This window comes from Eretmochelys imbricata, chromosome 16 (assembly GCF_965152235.1).
Source record: "Eretmochelys imbricata isolate rEreImb1 chromosome 16, rEreImb1.hap1, whole genome shotgun sequence".
Taxonomy (NCBI): Eukaryota; Metazoa; Chordata; order Testudines; family Cheloniidae; genus Eretmochelys; species Eretmochelys imbricata.
The window spans coordinates 2513118-2529893 of record NC_135587.1 but is presented as its reverse complement, the minus strand read 5'-3'; the positions used below and the strand labels follow the sequence as shown (position 1 = coordinate 2529893).

The window sequence follows — 16776 nt, the reverse complement described above, 5'->3', positions numbered from 1 at the left end:
CTAAGGTTGTAATATGCCAGTCAGCTCATGCTGAGTCTCCGACACTTCCTCCAGAGTGATCTTGAGCTCATTAGCCACTCTTTTGAAGAGGTCCTGAAAATGACTAAAATCATCCACTGTTCTTGGGGGTGGGAGCATAATAGCCTCTTCTGGTGAGGTGGATGAATTATTATTATTTGGAGAGGGTTCAGGTGCCTCCTCATCTGCATGCAAAGTTGCAGGTTGCTCCTGTTCGTCCATTGCAGAAGTGTGGATAGGTACAGGAGGAGATCTAATGTCGCCTCTCCATAGGCTGTACCAGCTACTGTGGTGCCTGCTGTAGGACCCCCACGGGTTCCAATAATGGCATTGTCCAGGGAAGGACATGGGTGGTCCCATACACGAGTGTCCACACCAGGGTGGTAAGTCCCTGGAATATGAGGACCTTGGTCCCATGCTAGCGGGAGCGTCAAGGGGGTAGAAATGGTATGGTGAAAAAACTCCCTCCACTTCGTAGTCCTCATCACTAGAAAAGTGAGAGGGAACAGGGGATAGCAGTCAGTGCTGTGCCGATGGTCCCAGGGAGAGATCAGTAGCAAGTAATGGGGAATCTGGAGTTGGCGAGATTAGCAAATCGCTGGAATGAATCAATTGTGGTGCCAACGTAGAAGTAGCCAGAATATATAGCGCTGGGTGTAGCAGCTGTGCCCTAGGTTCAGCTGGTGCCGACTGCTGCAGCGCCCTAGGCGGAGTCACGGTCGGTCGAGGTGTCAGTGCCAGGACAACGACTGTCACTCTGTGCAGCACAGGCAGGCTCAGCCGACTAGGCACCAAGTCCTTCTGCGGTGCTCGGCGGTGCCATGTTCGAAGAAGCAGCCAACTTTAGTTTTTATTTTTGCGCACCGGCAGTCGCTGGGGGACGGGCGGCGCCGGAGGTGCCCGGAGCATCGTATGTGCTGAGCCGTTGGAGTGGTCAGCTCCAACGATACAGGCCTACTCAGAGACCATTTGGATACCGGCTGGTCTCTGAGGTGATGAAGCTGGCTGTTTTTTTTGTTGTTTTCTTGTCCTTCGTGGACTGTCTCAAGTAGGACTCCTGACCTAGGTCAGAGGAGGTCTGAGGGACTTCTCCATTAGAATTAACTTGAGTCTCAGGTCTCTGTCCTTTTGTACCCTAGCCTTCAGTTTACTGCAGTGGGCACATTTCTGGGGGACGTGGGGATTGGTCCTGCTTTGAGCAGGGGGTTGGACTAGGTGACCTCCTGAGGTCCCTTCCAACCCTGATATTCTATGATTCTATTAAACACCGAACACAATGAGAATGGCCATCAGAGATAGGGATGGCCTCTCTGCATGTAGTGCATCTCTTATAATCTGACGAGCCAGGCATACGATAAACTGTCTGACAGAAAAAAACTGGGAAGGGAAAAAAAAAATGTTCTTGGGTTTGTTTTTTTTAAAAGGGGGAAATGAAACTTATCTGCCCAAAAAAAAAAAAAAAACCCTAGATAAACTGTATAAACAACTAACTATCTATCTAAAGCAAGAAATAATTGAGTGAGACTGCTGAGCTCCACCTCAGGCCGGGGATGGTAGAGAAGGAACCGAGGAGTCCGGGTCCCGCACGCATGTTATTGATGCACATTTGGAGTGAGAGGCAGGCACCACGTGTGCACAGCCTGTGCGAGTTCTGTTTTAAAAATTTCAGAGCAAAGGCAGAGGGGAGCACCAACACCTGAACTGGAGCACCCACAGGGACATCTCTTGAAGAACAACGTCTTGTTCTGTAAGAAAGATTCAGACACATTCACTTTTTTGAGCTGAGGTCGAAGAAAGCAGAACACAAAATCCACCCAAATAAGGTCAGAAGATGCAATTTTGAGGGATTTTAAAAGCTCCCTTACGGATTCTTGCCAAAGGAAGATATTTGCACAACCATTCAAGATGGAAGCCTACTGCATTCTACATGCCCCCATGGCTACATCATAGCCATGTGCTGCTGCTCCCTACTGAGCTGCCTTTATTTAATTTCTTCTAGGTAAATTCTAGGGAGGTTTCTTAGCTCAAACCCCTCCATATTTTTAGGGTTTCTCCTGCTACTACTTAAGTCAGGTAATTCTCTTATAGTCTCACAGCATATTCAATTAAAATTAAAGAGTACTCTGGTCTTGCAGATATATTCATGAAATAATATTTTTCTCTATCCTTAAATTTTTAAAAATTAGGCTTGGTTTTTCTTTTTCAAGATCTTAAATCAAGAAGAAATATTGGTTCCTATTAAGGAAGTTTAGGATTCTCCGAAGACTTGGGATCTGTATCCAAAACATAAAGACATTTCCCATCTACCTAAATCAAACAAAAGACTGTTGATACACAGCACAATACTGTGCTGCCCAGAGTATCATGTTAGTAATCAATGGCTCCATGTCTAGTTGGCAGCCGGTATCAAGCGGAGTGCCCCACGGGTCGGTCCTGGGGCCGGTTTTGTTCAATATCTTCCTTAATGATCTGGAAGATAGGGTGGATTGTACCCTTAGCAAGTTTGCAGATGACATTAAACTGGGAGGTAGGGATAGGATACAAGAGACCTAGACAAATCAGAGGATTGGGCCAAAAGAAATCTGATGACGTTCAACAAGGACAACTGCAGAGTCCTGCACTTAGGAAGGAAGAATCCCATCATTGCTATAGACTAGGGACCAAGCAGCTAGGCAGCAGTTCTGCAGAAAAGGACCTAGAGGTTACAGTGGACAAGAAGCTGGATATGAGTCAACAGTGTGCCCTTGTTGCCAAGAAGGCCAATGGCATTTTGGGATGCATAAGTAGGAGCATTGCCAGCAGATCGAGGGACGTGGTCTTTCCCCTCTATTCGGCATTGGTGAGACCTTATCTGGAGTACTGTGTCCAGTTTTGGGCCCCACACTACAAGAAGGATTTGGAAAAATTGGAGGGAGTCCAGCAGAGGGCAACAAAAATGATTAGGGGGCTGGAGCACATGACTTATGAGGAGAGGCTGAGGGAACTGGGATTATTTAGTCTGCAGAAGAGAAGAATGAGGGGGGATTTGATAGGTGCTTTCAACTACCTGAAAGGCAGTTCCAAAGAGGATGGATCTAGACTGTTCTCAGTGATCCCAGATGACAGAACAAGGAGTAATGGTCTCAAGTTGCAGTAGGGGAGGTTTAGGCTGGATATTAGGAAAAACTTTTTCACTAGAAGGGTGGTAAAGCACTGGAATAGGTTACCTAGGGAGATGGTGGAATCTCCTTCCTTAGAGGTTTTTAAGGTCAGGTTTGACAAAGCCCTGGCTGGGATGATTTAGTTGGGGATTGGTCCTGCTTTGAGCAGGGGGTTGGACCTCCTGAGGTCCCTTCCAACCCTGATATTCTATGATCATAGAGGGTGCTCTGTACACACTAAAACAAACGTTACCTGTTTCTGTGGTATCCCCTGCTTTCTCCAATTTTTCTCCCCGTTCCTCCTCCGATACATTAGACAGTTGTCTTTTCACCTCTTTGTTTGAACTTCCTCCAGATGTTACACTTGCCACAGATATCAATGGGATGGCCTGGCTCTCCTGAGGGAAACGAGAGATGAAGATTTACACAGATTCACATGCATACACAGTTTCCTGTGTCTTGCAGTGCTCCATATGCAGCACATTACATGTTAGGATCTTTTAAAAGTGTGAAATAACTGCAGTCTCTTTGGGCTTTCCAGCTTTTGATGCGTTATTCAATGTAGTCTTTGTGTAGCAACACCTAGGTTCACAGCTGCTCTGCAGCCAATATAACGTCATTAATCAGACATACCTCTTCTTTCTTATACTTTTCTCAGTCTCAACTTACACACAATATATTTGTACACTCTCTGATGGGGTGTGGCAGGCATTTGATCCCCCTGCTGGAGGTCCTACCGCATTGGCACACCCCATCCAAAGGTGGTGTCTTTTTGAAGGAAAATGGTGTATTTAGACCTCCACAAACTGCCTAGAGAAGCCACCACAATCAGAGGTAGGCAGAACCAACAAGATTTGGTCCTCCAGTGGCTAGAAGGACCAGGAGCAGGCCAAAGCTAATCAGGGCCCAACAGGCAAGACAAAAACTAAAAGTAGAGTGAGTTTGCTGTTTGAGATGCTCCACTGGTTCAGGCTAACCTGTGACAGTCCCATTCGCTCTGCAGAGCCACTGAATTTATGAGAGAGAGATTCTAAGTCATATGAACAAAACTGTCAGCTAACTTCCAATTATTTAATCTTTGCTACTGGTGATAATGGAAGCAGAAAGAGCACTACCTGAGACTCTGTGATGTTAGCACTTAGAGAAATTTTTAAGATTGCATACTGAGCAAATCTACTATGGAAACAAAAACAGGAGAGACAAGGAACGGAGCCCCCAAAGTCACTTTTCTAACCACACATTCAACTGAGCTTTGAGTTTCATTCTTTTTACATACATACATACATACACACACACACACACACACACTCTTCACAGTTACTGCCTGGGAATAATAGTTACGAGCTATGCCAAGAAATAACAATAATAGTACACACACTATTATAGGTCTGCAACATGCAGTGAGCTCAGGCATATAATCATATTAAAGAATACACATATTCCCAGGACACAGTATAACAGCGTGCTCATTTAAATGATTACAGGGAAGCGTGAACATAGATTAATAATGCTTTTCATTTTAAAGAAGCCATACTATCAAACGTTTAGTAAGATCCCTAAGCTAGTGAGAAAATGAGTCAATGCACATTCTGACCACGCTCTTCAGGGTCCAAGATAAACCACAAAGCAGACTTGAGTAGGGTGCAAAAGTCCAGAGTTTACTGAAGCAGGTTCCAACACTTCCTGGGCAGGGGCTCCCTGCAACAGTCTAGTCAGGACAGCACAGACAGCCCAAGAGTCCTTTTTGTAGTAAAGCAAAGAAATAGTCCCAAAATACAACAGTCCTGTGTGCCAGACCTATGATCCTCGGGGGGTGGGGGGGAGGTTCTGGCAGGCAGCAGTCTCTGCAGAGGTTCTGAGCTGGTCCTTTCCTCAGGGACCAAAGGACAGAAGTCTGTGCTCCTCTCTGGTCAGCCACCTACTGAGCTGTTCTCTTCCCTTTTTAACTACCCCTTCATCACCAGACAGCAAGTGCAGGTGTAACAAGGTGAGGCTGAGTGGACCCATAGCAGCTCATTAACCTTTCCTCACTCATTGTGGGGTTGGTATGCCCTCATCAGACACACAGACAGCCATGAAATGACACATTTTCAAACCTCCATCACATCTTCAATCCCATTTATTTTAAAATTCAAAATATATAATTCATATTCCAGACTAAGAGTGAAATACATTACTTAAAGGAAAGTGCTTTTCAGTAACAGAGACATAAATGTGCCCCAGAACTGCAACAGGCAGGAAGGAATAGAATGGCACAAGATAAGCCACCTCCCAGAAACATGTAAGAGTTGTTAAGAGACAAGACCTGAACTATTAGCCTTCATGATTTTGCCTCCTATCCAGCCCTCCTACAGCCTTGGTTTGCACCAGGACAGCCAGCGGCTGGGAACATGGAAGAACAAGGGAGCTCTGGCAGAAGTAAAAGGGACTGTCTGCAGAGCTGGGGAGTAACTGTTCAGGGGAACCAAGCTGAGACAAAGGACCCTTCTGAGGATGTCTGAAGAAGTAGGCCTGCTCAGGTTTCCATTGGGATGGTAGGACTCTAGGTAAGAGAGATGTGTGCAGACTGTTTTAAAATTCCATTTTCTCTTATGCTTTTTTCCTACTGAAAAAACAAACAATACTTTGATTTAAAATGGCTGTTTGTCACTGTATTTCCCGGTCATATGCTCCCAAAGGAAGAACAGCAGGTACACAAGATCAGTTGAATCTGCAGGGCAAGCACAGCTGCTACACAGGATACTGTAAGCCAGAGCCCAGTCCAGGAGCAGGAGAACAGACATTTCACCCTGTCATAAATACAAAGGGTAGGGTAACAACTTTTATGAATGCAGGAATATAAAATCCCTCTTGGCCAGAGGTACAGAATCACTTACCTGTAAGGGGTTAATCAGTTCAATTAAGCTAGTTGGCACCTGACCAGAAGGACCAATGGGGAAAGAAGATACTTTCAAATTGAGAGGGGGGGTGGTTTTGTTTGTGCTCTCTGTGTGTTCCCTCTGGAGACAAAGAGAGAGACAAAGCAGGCAATCCAACTACTGAAATGATACATCTAAAATTACAGAAATTGGAAGTAATAGCAAGGAAATGCATTAGATTATCTTTTGTTTTAGATTGTAAATTTTCCCTATGCTAACAGGGAGGTTTATTCCTGCTTTTTGTAACTTTGAAGTTGAGCCTAGAGGGGGATCTTCTATGTTTTAAATCTTTTCATTACCTGGTAGAATTACCTTCCATTCTGATTTTACAGAGGTGCTTCTTTTACTTTTTTTCTTTATAATAAAGTTCTTTTAAGAATCTGATTGGTTTTTAGTGTCCTAAAAATCCAAGGGTCTGGTCTGTGCTCACCTTGTTAACCTATTTGGTTGGTATATTATTCTCAAGCCTCGCCAAGAAAGGGAGTGAAGGGCCTTGGGGGGATAGGGCTCCAAGTGGCCCCTCTCTGGATGTTTGTTTAAATCACTTGTGGTGGTAGCAATACCATCCAAGGACAGGGAAAGGAATTTGTGCCTTGGGGAAGTTTTTAACCTAAACTGGTGGAATATAAGATTAGGGGGTCTTTCGTGTGGGTCCCCACATCTGAACCCCAGAGTTCAGAGTGGGGAGGGGACCCTGACATGGTGGTAGAGGTGGGATCATTTTGAACCAGAAGCACAGACCTCAGGATTTTAAAAACATTTTTTCTTTTGGCTGATTGAAAACCAGGGAAATTTTGGGTTTTTTTTTCTTCTTAAAGGACACTTTTTATTTTTATTTTTTTTTTTTAGCTGAGAGCAGCTGGAGGGTTGTTGTTTTTTTCCCCCTGCCTGAGGGCAGAGTAGTTAAGTTCCTGCAAGGGAATTCACAAGCTGTTCGTTTTTTTGGTTTTTTTTTCTTTCTAGCTCTTGGGTTAGGCTATGCTAAGCACAGGAAGGCTAGGATGATGGAAAGTGAGGTCCAAAAGAAACTAGAATTAGCCAGATTAGAAGCTGAAGAGAGACAAAAAGAACATGAAAGACAAACGGCCTTAAAGCACTTGGAGTTGGAGGCAGAGACAGCCAGAGATGAAGCTGCCCATAAAAGAGCCCTGGAGTTAAAAGACAAAGAAATAGAGGCCCAGATTTCAGCCTAGAAGCATGAACTGGCTGTTATGGAGTTGAAAAGACAAAACCCGTCAGCAGCTGGCTCCACTTCCCCAAAAATCCACAAATGGGTGCGACTATGTCCACAGTATTATGAATCCAGTGATATTGCTGAATATTTCATCACCTTTGAGAGACTGTGCACCTTCCATTCAATTCCTGAAGATCACAAGATGACCACACTGGTAGCAAAATTGACTGGAAGAGCTCTAGATATATTCAATAAGGTGCCTATTGATGATGCTTCAAACTATGGTACATTTAATGAACTGGTTTTGAAACAGTTTCAGGTTACACCTGAAAACTACAGGGTTAAATTCAGGAGTCTTAAGAGGGGAGCTGGACTAAGTAAAGTGGCTTATGTAAACCAGATGAAGGATCTGTTAGATAAATGGGTCAAAGGAAGGGGTGTAACTAGCTTTGAAGGAATGTGTGATTTGGTTGTACAGGAGCAGTTCCTAACTATGACCAATGATGAAGTAAAACAGTGCTTATAGGATAAGAAAATGGACACAGCAGAAAGTCTTGCTTCTTATGCTGATCAATACGAGCAGTCCCAGACCGCCAGAGAGACGGGGCAAATCGGAACAAAACGGGTGGAGGTAGCAAAGAGAAACCACCCTGGTCGCAGTTGGGACGGATACCAGAAGGGACACCCCAAGACGACACCCTACCACCGGGGGCAGCTCAAGGCCCCACCTACACCCCAAGGAAAACCCCAGACACCTTATCCCACCACACCATTCTCCAGCAACCGACCTAGCCCCACTGACCAGAACTGTTGCCAGCACTGAGTCAGGCGCTTACAACTCTGTCTGCAACCCCAATACCAGAGGGGCCCACCAAGCCCGCCCTGGCAGCAGCAGATAAACCTGCACAAGAGGCTCAGCCAGAGCCTGAACCCCAACCTAGCGCACCCGCGGAGAGCGGGTCACTGTCCCCGGAACCAGCCCCATCCCCTACATCACTTCCCGGGGGACCAAGCCCAGGTCCACCATCCAGTGACGAACTGATGTCTCCAGCATCAAGGGAACAGTTTCAGGCCGAGCAGGAAGCAAATGAAAACCTCCAGGGAGCTTGGATGGCGACACGGAGCAACCCACCACCTCTCAGCTCTTCTAATCAATCCCAGTTTGTGGTAGAACGAGGACTTTTATCCACGGAAACTCTTTCTGGGGGGGCACCGGGAGGACTGGCATCTGCAGAGACAGTTGGTAGTTCCAACTAAGTACCGGGTAAAGCTCTTGAGCTTAGCCCACGATCATCCTAGTGGCCATGCTGGGGTGAACAGGACCAAAGACCGTTTGGGAAAGCCCTTCCACTGGGAGGGAATAGGCAAGGATGTTTCTACTTATGTCCGGTCTTGTGAGGTGTGCCAAAGAGGTGTGCACCTCACAAGAGGGGGGAGGGATAGCTCAGTGGTTTGAGCATTGGCCTGCTAAACCCAGGGTTGTGAGTTCAATCCTTGAGGGGGCCATTTAGGGATCTGGGGCAAAACTTGGGGATTGGTCCTGCTTTGAGCCTGGGGCTGGACTAGATGACCTCCTGAGGTCTCTTCCAACCCTGATATTCTATGATTCTATGAAAGAGTGGGAAAATCCCAAGAACAGGTCAAAACCCCTCTCCAGCCACTCCCCATCATTGAGGTTCCATTTCAGCGAGTAGCTGTGGATATTCGGCGTCCTTTCCCAAAAGAGACACCCAGACGAAAGCAATACATACTGACTTTCATAGATTTTGCCAACCAATGGCCGGAAGGAGTAGCTCTCAGCAACACCAGGGCTAAAAGTGTGTGCCAGGAACTAGCAGACATTTTTGCCAGGGTAGGTTGGCCCTCCCACATCCTTACAGATTCGGGAACTAATTTCCTGACAGGGAGCATGAAAAGCCTTTGGGAAGCTCATGGGGTGAACCACTTGGTTGCCACCCCTTACCACCATCAAACAAATGGCCTGGTGGAGAAGTTTAATGGGACTTTGGGGGCCATGATATGTAAATTCGTAAATGTGCACTCCAATGATTGGGACCTAGTGTTGTAGCAGTTGCTCTTTGCCTACAGGGCTGTACCACATCCCAGTTTAGGGTTTTCCCCATTTAAACTTGTGTATGGCTGTGAGGTTAAGGGGCCATTACAGTTGATGAAGCAGCAATGGGAGGGGTTTACACATTCTACAGGAACTAACATTCTGGACTTTGTAACCAACCTACAAAACACCCTCCGAAACTCTTTGGCCCTTGCTAGAGAAAACCTAAAAGATGCTCAGGAAGAGCAAAAGGCCTGGTATGATAAACATACCAGAGAGCGTTCCTTCAAAGTAGGGGACCAGGTCATGGTCTTGAAGGCGCTCCAGGCCCATAATATGGAAGTGTCGTGGGAAGGGTCATTCACAGTCCTAGAGTGCCTGGGAGCTGTTAACTATCTCATAGCATTCCCCACCTCCAACTGAAAGCCTAAGGTGTACCATGTTAATTCTCTAAAGCCCTTTTATTCCAGAGAATTAAAGGTTTGTCAGTTTACAGCCCAGGGAGAAGATGACACTGAGAGGCCTGAAGGTGTCTACTATGAAGGAAAAAGTGACGGTGGCGTGGAAGAGGTGAACCTCTCAATGACCCTTGGATGTATGCAGCACCAGCAGATCAAGGAGATGTGGACTAGCTTTGTGCCGATGTCCTCAGCCACCCCAGGATGGACCGAACAGGCATACCACTCCATTGACACAGGTAATGCTCGCCCAATTAGAGCCCAACCTTACTGGGTGGCTCCTCAAGCCAAAACTGCTATAGAACGGGAGATCCGGTATATGCTACAGATGGGGGGTAATCCGCCCCTCTGGCAGTGCATGGGCATCTCCAGTGGTTCTAGTTCCCAAACCAGATGGGGAACTACACTTTTGCGTGGACTGTAAGCTAAATGCTGTGACTTCCCCCGACAACTATCCAATGCCATCCACAGATGAGCTACTGGAGAAACTGGGACGTGCCCAGTTCATCTCTACCTTGGACGTAACCAAGGGGTACTGGCAGGTACCGCTAGATGAATCCGCCAAGGAAAGGTCAGCCTTCACCACCCATGTAGGGCTGTATGAATTTAATATGCTCCCTTTCGGGCTGCAAAATGCACCCACCACCTTCCAGAAACTTGTACATAGTCTCCTAGCGGGATTGGGAGAATCTGCAGTCGCCTACCTTGACGATGTGGCCATATTTTCTGATTCATGGGAAGAACACCTGGAGCATCTGTAAAAAGTCTTCAAGCGCATAAGGGAGGCAGGGCTAACTGTTAAGGCTAAAAAGTGTCAAACAGGCCTAAACAGAGTGAGTTACCTTGGACACCAGCTCGGTCAAGGAACTATCAACCCCCTACAGGCCAAAGTGGATGCTATCCAAAAAAGGCCTGTCCCAAAGTCAAAGAAACAGGTCCATTCCTTCTTAGGCTAGGCCAGATATTACAGGATTTATACCGCATTACAGCCAAATCACTGCCCCACTGACAGACCTGACCAAAAAGAAAAAGCCAAATGCTATTCAGTGGACCGAAGAGTGTCAGAAGGCCTTTAACCAGCTTAAAGTGACACTCATGTCTGACCCTGTGCTAAGGGCCCCAGACTTTGACAAACCATTCCTAGTAACCACAGATGCATCCGAGCATGGTGTGGGAGCAGTTTTAATGCAGGAAGGACCGGATCAAGAATTCCATCCTGTCGTGTTTCTCAGCAAAAAAAATGTCTGAAAGGGAAAGCCACTGGTCAATCACCGAAAAGAGGAGGTTACTCACCCTGTGCAGTAACTGACATTCTTCAAGATGAGTGTCCCTGTGGGTGCTCCACTTCAGGTCAAGGTGCGTCCCAGCGACTTCAATCAGAGATTTCTACAGCAGTATCCCTACAGGCTCTGCACGCACTGTGCCTGCCTCTCGAGCTGTCAGTGTTCTAGTAACACGTGCGTGGCCTAGTCTCCTCAGTTTCTTCTCTACAACGGAGTGTGTTACAAATTCCCAAGTAGAGGGGAGGAGGGCGGATAGTGAAGTACCCACAGGGACACTCATCTCGAAGAACATCAGTTACTGCACAGGGGTGAGTAACCTCCTCTTCTTCTTCGAAAGATGTCCCTGTGGGTGCTGCACTTCAGGTGACTGAAAAGCAGTATCCCTTAGGATGGTTGGGACTTCGTATGAGATAAGAAGGCTGTTGACAAGACAACTCTACCCAATCTGGTGTCGGACGCTGCAGTGTGAATGAGAGCATAGTGATTGCATATGTCAGACAGTGGGACATTACGGAGAAAGGCTGTGGAGGTGGAGACAGCTCTAGTAGAGTGTGATCTAATTGACGTAGGAAGTTGTATTTGCCTGAGTTGGTAACAAAGGCGTACGCAGTCAGCAATCCATTTGGAAAGTCTCTGTGTAGAGATAGCATTTCCTTGTGAGCGCTGAGTAGTAGAGACAAAAAGTCTGGGGGTTTTCCTAAACGGTTTTGTTCTATCCAGGTAAAAGGATAATGCTCTGCGAACATCAAGAGTGTGTACTGTTGTTTCAAACGCATTATCGTGACATTTTGGGAAAAATGTTGGAAGGTGTATAGGTTCATTGAGGTGAAAGGAAGAGTGTAGCTTAGGTAAAAACCTTGGATGCGTGCAGACTGTGTGACCTTATCGCAGAAGAACGTGGTATACGGCGGGTCCACCATAAGCGCCCCCATTTCTTCTACTTGTCTGGGAGACATAATTGCTATGAGGAAGGCAGTCTTCATGGATAGGTGGAGAAGGGAGCAGGTAGCCATCGGTTCAAAGGGTGTATCCATCAGGGCTTTGAGGACTAGGTGTAAATCCCAAGGTTCAGCAGGTGGTTTCACATCCGGGTATAACGTCTGGATGCCCTTCAGGAACCTTTTGGTGATTGGATGGGCAAAGACTGTTACACTGTCAACCTTATGGTGGAAGCCGGTGATTGCCGCGAGATGAATCTTGAGTGTGAACTCGTAGAGAGGCCAGATGTTTTAAGGTGTAACAGGTAATCCAATATCAGTGGGCGTGAAGCAGAAACTGGAGAGGTTGGTTTGCCAGCACACCAAGATGTGAACTGTTGCCATTTATGCAGGTAGGTAGTGCACGTGTTGTGTGTTTTGCTGTGTAGCAAGACAGTGCTTACTTGGTCCGAACATGTTAACTCCACATTAGAGAACCATTGATCATCCAGGCCCTCAGCTGGAGACATTGTACGTTGGGGTGAAATAGTTGTCCTCTGCGTTGTGATAGGAGGTTGCTGAGTGGTGGAAGGGGAATGGGTGGCTTGACTGACATGCGCAGGAGAAAGGGGTACCACGGTTGTCTGGGCCACGCTGGGGCTATGAGAATGATGTTGGCTCTGTCTGTTCATATCTTCTGAATTACTTTGTGCAATAGAGGCATTGGTGGGAATGCGTACATGAGAGTCTTGGTCCAAGGGAGCATAAAGGCATCCTCCCGTGAGTGTTTCCGCAGGTCTGCTCTGGAGCAGAATGTCGGGCATTTTTTGTTTGTTGTTGTGGTGAATAGATCCAGTTGGTGATAACCCCAGATCTGGAAAATGTTGGAACGAATGGTGTAGTTGAGTTCCCACTCGTGCTGTAAGGGGAACGATTGGCTGAACTCATCTGTGGCGATATCCTGAGAACCTGGCAGGTATGAGGCAGAGATATGGATGTTGTGTTGAAGGCACCAGTTCCAAAGTTTTACCGCCCCTCTGAGCAAAGGGAGTGTGATCGGGCTCCCCCGTGTCTGTTGACATGGTCATGCACATGCACGTGATGTTGTCGGTCATGATTCTAATTCGGCGGTTTTGGATGGGAAGGAAATGGAGGCAGGCATTGCATACGGCCCGGAGCTCTAGCAAATTATATGAAGCCTGGTTTCTGAAGTGGCCCAGAGACCCTGAGTGATGAGGTGGCCGATGTGTGCTCCCCATCCCGTGAGGGATGCATCTGTGGTGATGGTAATCGAAGTGGGATCTTGTTGGAAGGGAATCCCTGTGCAGAGGTTGATGAGAGAGGTCCACCAGAGGAGTGAGTCCTTGACTTTCTGGGGCACAGTTAGTCACCTGTTTACCTGTGCTTGTTTGGTTTGTATATCATGGCTAGGCAACCCTGAAGGCATCGCATGTACAGGCGAGCATTTGTGATGACAAATGTGCAAGTGGCCATATGTCCTAAGAGCTGCAGGGAGTCTCGGACTGTAGTCTGTGGGCTGGCACGTATCTGGGTAATAAAGATACCCATTGTGTGGAATCTGTCCTGGGGGAGAGATGCAAGATCGGTGGTGGAATCGAGGTGGGCGCCAATGAAGTCAATTTGTTGGGTAGGTTGTAAGGTAGATTTGTTTTTGTTTATTTGCAGGCCCAAAGTGCGGAAGCAGTGAAGGGTTGCAAGACTTGCGTGGTTCGCTTCTAACTGAGTGGGAGTCTTGAGGAGACAATTATCCAGGTAAGGAAATATGAGGATTCATTTTTTCCTGAGATGGGCTATTACAACTGCTAGCACCTTGGAGAAGACATATGGTATGGATGAAAGGCCAAAAGGGAGGACCCTGTACTGGTAGTGTTGCGCTCCCACAGCAAACGTGAGGAAACGTCAAGGGGCAGAGTGGACAGAGACATGGAAATATGTGTCTTGGAGGTCGAGGGTTGAAAACCAATCTCCTTGCTCCAGCGTCGGAATTATCATTGGGAGAGGAACCATCCGGAATCTCTGTTTCTTGACAAACTTGTTCAAACATCGAAGATCAAGGATAGGGCGCCAACTGCCACTTTTCTTTTCCATCAAGAAGTAGTGGGAGTAAAACCCTTTCCCTCTGTGTTGAGGGTGTACCTCCTCTATTGCTCCGAGATGTATGAGATGTTGTACCTCCTGACAGAGCAATTGTTCGTGAGAGGGATCCCTGAAGAGGGGTGGGTGGGAGGTAAGGAGAGGAAGGGGATGGCATAACTCAATCTGATCATTTCCAGGACCCATCTGTCTGTAGTGATGGTTTGCCAGTTGGCCAGGAATGGACGCAAATGGCGTCCAAAAAAATGGTTGGTTGGAGTTGGCGCTGGAGAGGATGCAAGGTTTTCTATACCCTCGACCAAGACTTCAAATTTGTTTATTTGGGTTAGGAGGGTAGGTCACTGTTGTTTGCGGAGGGCAATGTCATTGGTTCCTGGGCCTGTGTCGTTGTTGTTGTTGCGTATCATATTGTCTGAAAGGTGGATGTTGCACAAAGGTATGGTAAAACAGTCGTTGGTATGGCTGATATCGATATTGTCTCTTCTTTGAAGCAGATGTTTGGATGCTTAAGGATTGGAGAGTGGCACGGGAATCCTTCGTGGAGTGAAGGACCTCATTGGTTGTAGCGGCAAAGAGCTTCTCTCCATCGAAAGGCAGCTCTTAGACCATATTCTGTATCTCCTTCAGAAAGGAGGAAGAAGCAAGCCATGAGGACCGCCGCATGATGACAGCTGTGGATCTGGCCACTGCGTCCGCAGCGTCAAGGGCGGCTTGAAGAGCTGCGTAGGAGATCAATTGGCCCTCGGACACCATTGCTTTATATTATTATTTATCCTCCGATACATCATCAATAAATTGCATTACCTTAACATAATTTTTGTGGTCATATTTTGCTAAGAGCGCTGCGTAGTTCACTACTCTAAATTGCAAAGTGGTATATTATTCTCAAGCCTCCCCAGGAAAGGGGCTTGGGGGGATATTTTGGGGGGGGAATAGGGCTCCAAGTGGTCTTTCCCTGAATGTTTGTTTAAATCACTTGGTGGTGGCAGCAATACCGTCCAAGGACAAGGAAAGGAATTTGTGCCTAGGGGAAGTTTTTAACCTAAACTGGTAGAAATAAGCTTAGGGGGTCTTTCATGTGGGTCCCCACATCTGTACCCCAGAGTTCAGAGTGGGGAGGGAACCCTGATACACCCCCCATTACAGGTGTGATCCTAAGAGCCACTTTGTGCCAGCTAGCAAAAGGCAAACGCAACATGCTGTTGTCAGAATATTTAGCCAGACAGCATCTTGCAAGGTATCATACAAAAACTGATGACACACTGGTCATGGATATCATTGTGTGATGTATGCACAGGTTGCGTATAAAGAGTTATGTATGTACGGCGGTAAGCTGTTCTTAAAATATGCTGTGGAAGCAGCTGATAAACAAGTTTATCCTAGACAAGGGAATGTTGTTTTGCCTGTTTCTCCACTGTAAATTGCGCAAGGTGACCCCAGAGACAGTGCAAGTTCATTTGCATCTGAGTCCACAGGAAAAGCGAATTAAGAGGAGGGCAAGGAAGTCAGGATGGTGTCAGCTTCTTGGGGCACAAGTAGTTGAGGAAAAAAACTTTATCTGGGGATACCCTTCAGAAGAATACACCTCAAAGGTTTACTCGACTATAAAAAGAAGGGGAGAGAACCTTTTCGCTAATCATAACTTAAATTGAACAAAAGAGGCCTGTGCTCTTGGAATCCATACGAGATGAATCCTTCAACCATGTGAGCTGAACTCGCGGAGAGCTGATTGTAGGTGAGAAACTGCCTGAGACCAGATTGTGCTTTCTGATGTCTAAAAGCTTAACAGTTCACATTTTTCCTTTTATTTTGTTTGTAACCATATCTGTCTTTTTCTCTTGCTTAGTATCACTTAAATCTCCGTTCTTTATTAATAAACGTATGCTTAGTTTTACTATAAATGACCTCAGTGCTGTGTATTAAGTTAGAGTGTGCCCACAGTGAGTCAACAAGGTGGTGTGTGGTGTGTGCACTGTTACTTTGGAGACAGCAGGCTTCATAATTCCTGTGAGTGTCCAGTGAGAGGGACTGGACACTGCAGAGAGGCATGTCTGGGGAACTGGGTCTCGCTGAATGTTACCTGCAAGACCAGGTTAAGACAGACAGAGTCTTGAGGAATTTGCTGGGGACGCAGACAGTCGTGCAGCAGGGAGCTGACACTCAGCTGAAGGTCCAGCAAAGCTCTTTCTTCCTGAGGCAGGGGGTAACACATTGGTAGGGCCCTATCAAATTCACAGCCATGAAAAACCCGTCACGGATGATGAAATCTGGTCTTCCCTGTAAAATCTGGTATACTTTTTCCCTGTACTATACAGTTTTCTCAGGGGAGACCACCGTTTCTCAAGCTGGGAGTCACGAACCAAAACAGGGCTGTGGAGGGGGAATGTTGCAAGGTTATTGTAGGGGGATCGCCGTTTTGCCACCCTTACTTCTGTGCTGCTTTCAGAACAGAAAGTTGGCCAGAGAGCGGCGGCTGCTGGCCAGGCGCCCAGCTCTGAAGGCAGCGCAGAAGTAAGGGAGGCAATACCACAACCCCCTACAATAACCTTGTGACCCCCCCACAATCCCCCTTTGGTTCAGGACCCCACCAGTTACAACACTGTGAAATTTCAGATTGAAATATCTGAAATCATGAAATTTATTATTTTTAAAATCCTATGACCGTGAAATTGACCAAAATGGACAGTGAATTTGTTAGGG

General features: G+C 46.7%; 1 protein-coding gene across 6 annotated transcripts in view; it reads right to left on the bottom strand.

Moving 5' to 3' along the window:
• Positions 1 to 16776, bottom strand: part of PNPLA7 (patatin like domain 7, lysophospholipase) — a 428589-nt gene that overhangs the window by 336743 nt on the left and 75070 nt on the right. For all 6 annotated transcript variants that reach the window (XM_077836180.1, XM_077836185.1, XM_077836179.1 and 3 more), the window contains one exon: positions 3412 to 3556. In XM_077836180.1, the coding sequence (XP_077692306.1) occupies positions 3412 to 3556 (145 nt within the window). The remainder of the gene's footprint in view (positions 1 to 3411; positions 3557 to 16776) is intronic.